The sequence below is a fragment of the Bactrocera dorsalis genome, chromosome 2 (assembly GCF_023373825.1).
Source record: "Bactrocera dorsalis isolate Fly_Bdor chromosome 2, ASM2337382v1, whole genome shotgun sequence".
NCBI lineage: Eukaryota > Metazoa > Arthropoda > Insecta > Diptera > Tephritidae > Bactrocera > Bactrocera dorsalis.
In genome coordinates, this window is record NC_064304.1 from 96736577 (window position 1) to 96745650 (window position 9074).

At 39.3% G+C, this 9074-nt stretch overlaps 1 protein-coding gene across 2 annotated transcripts in view; it reads left to right on the top strand.

The window, feature by feature from the left end:
- LOC105231653 (mucin-5AC) overlaps nt 1-7914 on the top strand; it is a 47428-nt gene extending 39514 nt beyond the window's left edge. For both annotated transcript variants that reach the window (XM_049448581.1, XM_011213072.3), the window contains exons 4-7: nt 4749-4850; nt 4946-5096; nt 5235-5356; nt 5479-7914. In XM_049448581.1, coding sequence (XP_049304538.1) covers nt 4749-4850; nt 4946-5096; nt 5235-5356; nt 5479-7167 — 2064 coding nt within the window. In that variant the 3' untranslated portion in view covers nt 7168-7914. The remainder of the gene's footprint in view (nt 1-4748; nt 4851-4945; nt 5097-5234; nt 5357-5478) is intronic.
- Nucleotides 7915-9074: the final 1160 nt, after the last annotated feature.

Genomic DNA, 9074 nt, shown 5'->3' on the forward strand with positions numbered 1-9074 from the left:
GTCAAGGGGTTATGTCCACTTCTGAGTCTAATTAACTTTACGCCAACAGGAGCCGTGAGAAGTTTCGTCAACTTTTTGCAGCAATTGTCGCCGTATTTGCACGCCGTAAATTTGCACAGATATTTAATTTCCATTCCCACTAGCTCGGTGGGATGTCTGAAAGTATGCGCTACCAAGTGCCTAAGTATTGACCTCCAAAAGATGGGACAGTCAAGAAGGAAGTGTTGAGGTGTTTCCACCTCATCTTCTTGCATACAGCTTCTGCTGATAGCGTCTGGTAGGATTCCAGTTTTACTGCATGGACGCCAATAGGACAATGGCCTGTTTGGCGCCAAAACTAGAAGAGGCTAGCCTCACTGACGGCAAAGAGGTTACTAGATCTCTTGCGATAGATCTTGGCCCAAAAGGATTTTGCGACAGTGTATATACCGATGGTGGTCCAGCGCTGGCCAAGCTTCCGCGAAGCCCAGTTATCTGATAGTAGAACACAAGGGGATATGGGAGCACTGACCTGCTTTCATTCTACCAATGGCTCATTAGCTTGCTAGCTCATCAGCTTTACAGTATCCTGCGATTCCGCTGTGGCTTGGCACCCATACCAGTCTTATCACAAAGAAACTCCATGCTATTGATAGCGAGGTTAAGCACTCTTTGATTAGTCCTGAACGCACTGTTAGTGACTTCAAGGCTAGTATCGTCTCTATGCTATCTGAGTGAATGGTCACTTCTCTGAAGAAGGCTGCACTCCGGAGCTGTGAATCTACTGCTACCTAACCTTAATGGCTGCAACCTCGGCCTGGAAGACAGCCAGGAAGTCTGTAAATGAAGTTGATAGAGAGCTCCTGACAGTACGCCCTTCCGCGAACCTCTGATTTGCCTCCTTATGGCTTTCTTGCTTTGTTAATTTAATTAGACTTTCGAAGCTCTGATTTTAAAATAATTAGTATGGGAGTCCAACGAAGACGATTGGATCATGGGAAAATACAAAATTCAAACAGTTGAAAGTGTTTTCAACCTGATCAGACTACGTTTTTTACTTGAAAAATATTTGAACATTTTAGTTCAATAAATATATTAGTGACTTTGAGTCAGCATGTACATACATAGAATCATTTATGTATGCAGGCTAATAGCTGAATGTGCGAGTATCGAACAAGAACAAATAACGCCAAAAGCGTTAATAGCAACAAATGAACATACATACCTATGTATGGCATTTATAATACTTGTAGAAGCAATATCATAGTAAGTTCAAGGACACATCTCAGCTATGCGCTGCCTACTTTGCATCTAAGTATTTGTTTATATAATATTATATATAAATATAAGTATACATTTGTATATACGAGTACGTAGTCAGTCATTTATCAACTTATGTACTCAAAGTATAATAGACGAAAGAAGAATTTCCAGAGGCTTGGCTGCACAACGCATTTAATATAGTTGATCGCTCGCCTAACATTCTTCTTTTACGGCAAATGCAATTGTGAGATAGCATAAATGACGTCAGTGGCAAAATATTCCAATTATTTAATACTAAATTTAAAATCTCGCGAAAATTTCTGTGAAAGTAAGAGGTTACTGAAAAGGAAAAGTGCAAAACCACAATTATTTCGACACAAAAGCTTTCCAAAGCCCTTTGCAGTTTCATAAAAACCCAAATTAACTCGGCGATAGGCAAACATTTTGTTAATTGCTAAGTTGTGCCGATCATGTAGAGGCGTGGTAGTAATGGCGATTATATTTGCACGCTTCAATTTTTTGTGTTTTTGTGCTAAGCCCTTTTTTCACAAGAGGCTTGCTTATCGAATAGTAATTTATTATATACATCATTTAGTTGGAGAAAGAGCTGCATAGTTGTCGAAGTACGTGGGCTGCCTTTTATATTTCGGATTTTGGTAACTTTGGTGTCAATCAATCTGTCAATCTTACAACTTTAATGAAAAGTTTAACTTTATTGATGGTAAACAAGTATATACTCAGCACGTTTTGGCATACGGCTGTTGCTTGTGTTGTTTACAGTAACTTGAAATATTCATCTCGGCGAAAAAATTTAATTACATCGAACAATTTTTATTCGATTATTTTTTACAACTTTCGATGTGGATTAACTCCGTAACAGTGTATCGATGAACTTAAGGGGTTTAATGGGTCTCCTAAAGTAAAAAACAGCCTTTTTTTAACCATTTTTTCTCACATAAAAATTAAAATATTTTATTGGAATTTTTCATTGTTACAAACATACCCTTTCAACAAAGAATTTCTGAAATTTTTGGAAAAAAAATATTTTAAACTCGGCCATTGCGACGCCATTTCCGGTGACCTCTCGGAAACCAGATGCGCCCGCGTCGACAGAATAACTCCTTATCTAATGTGAATAAATACGCATTTTAGTTAAACCTTAATTTAGAATTTGCACGAAGGAAAAAAAATTAAATTGGATTTTGACAGATATTTTTAGAAAAAAAAAAATTAAAATTTCAGTGAAAATTTCGCGACATTTTTGAAATTGAGAAAAAACCTTCGTCCAAGACTTTAAGAATCGTATCTCAAAAACCTGTCTAAAATAAAGATCGGTTGAGTAGTTCTTGAGAAATCTAGTTAACCGGCTTCAACAACACAGTTTCGAGAAAAACGCGTTTAAAAACGACACACTTAGCCTAGCTAGCCTCAAGTTCTCAAGGCTGTATCTCAAAAACTATTACTCGGATAAACTTGAAAATTTATGACAATATTCTAGAGGTGTTGTAGAATTTAATAAGGCAATAAAAAAATTTTAACTCTTAATGCCTTCCGAACACATGTACAACACCTCCATCAGAGTGGTAAAAGTGTCGCGGAAATTCGTTCAAATGCATCCAAAAGTGTGTAGGTTTTAATGGAGAGTGTTTGAAAAATGAAAAAAAAAACGAATTTCGATGATTGATATTTATTTTTGTTCTGAAATTCCGGAATATAAAATGCAACCCTCGTACCACTTTTAATGACTTCGTAAGCGGATATTCAAAACAAATTACAATCTGATAAATGGAGAATCTTAAAATCGTGAACTTCTCCAAAGGTTTAACAAAAACGTGCTAAATGTGTAGAAAAAGTAAATATTAATAATTACTTGTAATAACGCCCTAATGGAGGGCATCTCAATGTTAAATTAAATAAATTGACTCAGCGAATTTCGAAAAATCTCGCTTCAACTCAACGTGACATTTTGCAATGAACTTCAAAACCTACAGGTATCATGCCTTAGTTGCTATGCTATTACACCAAAGTTTCATTTAGCTATTTATCTTTTACAATTAACACATCATAACTGCTAGATAACTGTGTAGGGTTACACAAGTTGTAAGCCGGATCCGAATATTTGATAAAACAGACGAAGTTTTTTTGTGGATTGTGGAACCGCTTGTGATTTGCAATCTGTAAACCCGCCCGCTATCGATACGCCAGCAACAAATATGCAGTTGCCTCATCTGCAGCATCAGCGCGTAATCACCAAAACCCACTTTGCCACACGATACCAGCATACTCATTTGCAACAAAAAGCAGACACAAGTCAAATAACTATACAAAAACAAAGCGGAAAATTTATAAAAAGCTGAAGTTTATTGCCGCTTGTCATGAATGTCGCTTTGACACGCTGTAACCTGCAACGAACAACTTTGTCAGCTACTCGTTCTATTGCGCCACTTTTGCTTGCCACAGCGCATCAAATAGTTTCCCCGTCATTCTCTTCGTCGGGCAGCTAGCAACTACTGACTGACACTTTTACCGCCTGACGTTTTTTCCATTTGCCCAGAGTTTAGCTTTTTTTTGAACTCGGCGATGCTGTTGAGTAAGAGTGGAGTATTGTTGTTGTGGACGCAGTTGTTTTCGTTGGTCCGCAGCGTCGTAATTTTGCTTGTGATGTATAGTATGTCTCCAGTCTTTGGATTTTCTAAGTCAATATTATATGACCTATAGTATGTACATGTATGCATGTAGTTGCTAGTGATGTGCGTGTAAGGTTCCGCAAATCCCGAAATTAGACCATAAGAATACTGCTTGGAACGCTGTAAGCATCTGGGGTCCCCACAGTATGACACAATGCAGGAGGTATCGATAGTGAGGCCGGATAGTCTGTTAAAATCGCGTTAAGCACAGTCATCCCAAACGATTACTACTCCTTTTGGACTTAACAACGGATCTCCATCCCGTATTGCAAAGAACCAAGTGGCCTATGGGTGGCTTATTGGGCGACCGATTAACCTAACCTAATATTCCACATGCTAATATAATGCTCCCAGGCTTTCGTCAAGATACTTCACATACAATCACTCTTCATAAGGAGTAAAGTTAACCGAATGTTCGAAATCTTCACATGTTTGCCAATATAAAGTCACCCGAAAGTTCATAAAACTTTATATTAGATAAGTATGGGGTCTACCCGATTTAACAAACACAATTTTCACACAGTCGGTAGGGGTTTTTATATTATTTGCTCTTGTCGAATTTGGTTGATGTAGCTTTAGTGGTTTAAGAGATATTTACATTAAACAGATTAGGGCCGGGCCAAGCTCACTTTTTAAATATTTTCAGCCCCCAAGTGTCCCTTTCTATTGCGATCCCCTGTTCAAATTTACAGTTCTACGCCCATTTTAAAACTTGTCCTCTCTTTTTTGCCAGAGAACCGAGCACGAAATTTCATTACTATATCTTTATTTTTACTCAATGGAACATTAACCAAATTTACTGATTTATTGCTTTTTCAGAGTGAAAATGCCATTGGTGCTCATCGCGTGTTTGATAAAACATCATTCTCCTGTTCTGGACGACCATCGGGTTACTACGCAGACGTTGAAACTGGCTGTCAGGTATATATATTATGAGCGTTTCTTGCCTACTACTCTTACCAAGATGACCTATAATTGGCAATTCTACATGTACTAATCCAAATTTACTTTGGCAGGTGTATCATATGTGCGACGGGTTGGGACGTCAATTCAGCTATTCGTGCCCCAATACGACGCTTTTCCAGCAGCGCATGCTAATCTGCGATCACTGGTATATGGTGAATTGTTCCCGGGCTGAAAGCGACTATGCAGCGAATTTACTAATTGGTAAGTATGAATTAGTAAAAGCAAATGTAAGTTATCGACGAGCTAAGACAATAATATCGGTTCGCTATTAACAAAACATGGCAATAAATTTGACTTCCAAATAAACAGAACTTAACATATTTTTCGTCTTCAATGCAGGACAACGGGATAAGCCGTTTGTGAACGATGAGGAAAACAGTTTGCGTACACCCCGCCCTGACCTCTTGGATCGACCTTATGCGCCAGATTACTCTGGAGAATCATTCAGAGATCAGTACAAGGTTTGTAGAAATAACTCTAAATTCTCACGGTTTTGTGTCGCTTTTGTCTCTTTTTAAATTCAAAAGACAAATGTGGTACCCTTAACAATGTCCTTCTCACCTGCTTCTTATAATTTCTGTAGCAACTTCCGGCGATCCAAAATCAAATACAAATCGGTGATACACCAAAAATTCAGGACAAATTCAGTGCTGTCACGCAGTCGACTCCGGGCCAGCAACACTGGAAAATACCATCACCGAGCCGCACTATACTGCCACCAGCCTACGAAGCACAGATCTCAGACGACAGCACTTCGCAAGCAAATAGTGGCAACGTACAATTTGTGCCAAAAACGCAACCAGCACCTCCAACCATAACAAAGACATCAGGTCGTGGCCTGTCAAACAATCGCTTCAACAGCGCAGCGCTACATCAGCGCGGTCAATCGGGCGAGCATGAGGACTTAGGTACGAGTCACAGTACTCGTTATAATACATCAGCTGATTTGAACTCTGCTGAGCAACCGAACAGAAAAACGGCAAGTTTCCTTAATAAGGACAATGTTAAAAGTGCGATTACTTTGACAACACCTTCAGTTACAACAACTCCATCTACTACCACAACAAGAGCCGCAACCAGTACTACCACTAGTACTGTTGTTACGACAAATTTACCTTATAAAGTACCATCTAAGGTGTACGAGCCGCCATTCCTTTATCCAATTTATAATGAAAACGACACTGTGAGCACAAGGACATCACTACGCACTTCGCCTGCCACACCTTTTACAACCTCCCCAGCTTTCAACAAGTTTACATCCACCACACCCATACCAGCGCCAAACCGGCCAACAACGCTAGCGGGCAAACCTTTCACCGTATCAAACGGTGGTGTTACCACAAAAGCACCCAGTATCGGTGGACGTAGCCAAAATAATTTAATTCAAACTAGTTTCGGTCAAAGTTCCAAAGATATACGCACTCCTACGCCAGCGCAAGGCTTTAAGCCGCCTACACCTCGTCCACCTGTAACTACAACAACAGGTGTACCAAAAAGCTTGGAGAACTCCCCTTTTGACTATAATATTCCTACAACAAATCGTCTACATTTGCCCACACCTTTCATCAATACGTCGGACCCGACCGGAACCCAAGCCATCAAACCGCCAGCTAAACAACTTCTGCCACCACATCAAGAGTTTGTGCAACACGACATTGCTACCACACAGGGGCCACCTATCTATTATGAGTGGAAAATGCCGTCAAATGGACTCGAACCACCCAAATTGGATCCGCCAATTGGTGTGGATGGACGCGAATATCCCGAAGCGACATTCGATTATAATGCCATCAGTGGCGCCAACGATAATACAAACGTGGTCGAGCCTAAGCAAATCACGAATATCAATGGTTTGGCACCAACAAAAGCGCCGGGTGAAAATAATCCAACCGCACGTACGCCTATTTCGCGTTCCATCAAGGAGACGGGACAGCCAAATAGCGTACACCGTGTAAATGCCGAGAAGCCGAAGGCACCAAACACATTGGTGGTCGCAACAGATCGCTCTGACACAATAACCGTCCCAGCTTCGGATATCACACAGTTGCGCAAAGACTACTCAGTGCCCGAATATCTATTTCCTTTAGAACCGTTGGGCCGTACAGGCTATTTGTCGACGGACGCGTACAACTCATTTCTACTAAAGATACCTGAACATGGCGACGATGAGCCGGAAGATCACAGACATTGGTTCGGCGAGAATCCTAAATGTCCCGAGTGTCATCCGTCTTTTGTAGTGCCCGGTACTTGCGAACCCTGTATACGGAGGTAGATGGGTGCAACCGCTGAGATCTTAGATCCAACGGGCATTTAGTATTTACACGAATTCAAAGTTTAGCACAATAAATAAATGACAATTCTCTTCTTTAGTTTCATTGCCTTGCTCTTCATTGTAGTTTTACGAATACAGAGATGCATTTGCAGCATATATAGAGCTCCTAATTTGTAATTAAATTAAGATAGGGAGCGAAGCCAAGCGTGAGCCATTAGCTATACTACACACATACACATGCGAGTACATATATTTTAAACTAAGTATGTATATTGTATATGTATATAATTTTTATAACCGTTATAATTGTAAATGGCTGCTACTATATCATGAACAATACTTGTTATATAAATTAGTTAAGTAGGATGCATATTGCTACTGCTCGTGCCTGCATTTTTCGTCTCCTTTTCACTGATATCCATGTACTCGTATAAGTATACATACATAAGTGAACGATTATTTAATATTGATTAGTGGTCACTTGCTATTTCATTCAATCATCCAAAATAATCGCAACCGATTTTCCCTAGAAGAATTCAAAAAACAATGGCTTGCATCAATAATATAAAAATCCTCACAAATTTTCTCTTCCAATTCATTCTTATTTGTGCTTCACTTCTAGGTTTATAAGTAATCTAAACATAGTTTTATTACAGTAAATGTTAAGTTAAGTTTGTAATATATATCAACCCCTCATATATTCGTACGAATGTTATTGAATAAAACGTAAAATAAAAAAGCGAAAAAGCCTTTTTTCCTTTCCCCAATTACAATAATATTTCAGCGCATTTTCTGCAACAACTTCACTTCGGAACGGAGTGTCATGGTACTGAAAGCTTCGGTGATCACATTTTCTGTAACACTGTTAGTGGTGTCCACAACATGAATTGCTACATCTCGAATCAGGAAAGTTTGCCATCGTTTTATTTCAAAATATTGGCTACTTGGAAATTTCGAGAAATGTCAAATTGAAATGGCCACCAAGATCATACAATTTAAAGCCTCTAGATGATTTTTTCCAGGGGTATGTCAAATAAAAATTTTACGGAAATTAGCTGAAATTCCAGGGGAAATACTGGTATAAAAGGGTGGAAATATAATTTTCCTAATTAGCTTCCTAAATAGCTTTGCCAACACCTGAAGTTATTTCCATCGCTTTGATCTAGGCAAGTCGCAATGACATGAAATGTTCAAATACACTCGAACTTAGCACTTTCTTGCTTGTTTGAGTTCGTATTTCGAAGCAAATCAATTTCTCGGCTTCCGCGTTAGAATCGAAGTGCTGTCCAACCAATGCGTGACCCATCGATGAAAACAAATGGTAACCGGAAGGGTCCAAGTCTGATGAATATGGTGGGTATGGTAGGAGCTCTCAGCCAAGTTCTTAAATTGTAACCTGAAACGACTTTGCTTTGTGTGCAAGTGCATTGTCGTGCAACAAAATTGATCATTTGTTGCCTGTAGCGATTATAATTAAGAGTTTCAAAAGTTTTAGGAGCTTTGTTATCTCAAACCCTTCTGATCTCAGCAAACATAGAGTATTGCCTCCTTACCGAATCGATCTATTTTTGCAGTCGATGTCGGTGATTGTTCCGGATTAACCTATGATTTTTTCCGTTTTGGATTCATCGTTCATTCATTTGTCATCGCCAGTGATAAATCGATGTAATGGTGATTTTCTTTCGTGCCTTTGAAGCAAAATTTCACAAAAGTTTTTTCGGCTTTCCATGTGACACTCGTTTTCCATACTTTGCGATCTTTCCCACAGCTTTCAAACGGTCTGACACTGCTGCTTAAAGGTTCAACATGATTCCAACTGCTGTAATGGTTTGGTGCGGTGTCTCCTGTAAAGGTGTTTTACCTCTTCACTTCTAGAAAACAGCTTAGCAATACTTTTTTCGAAGGAG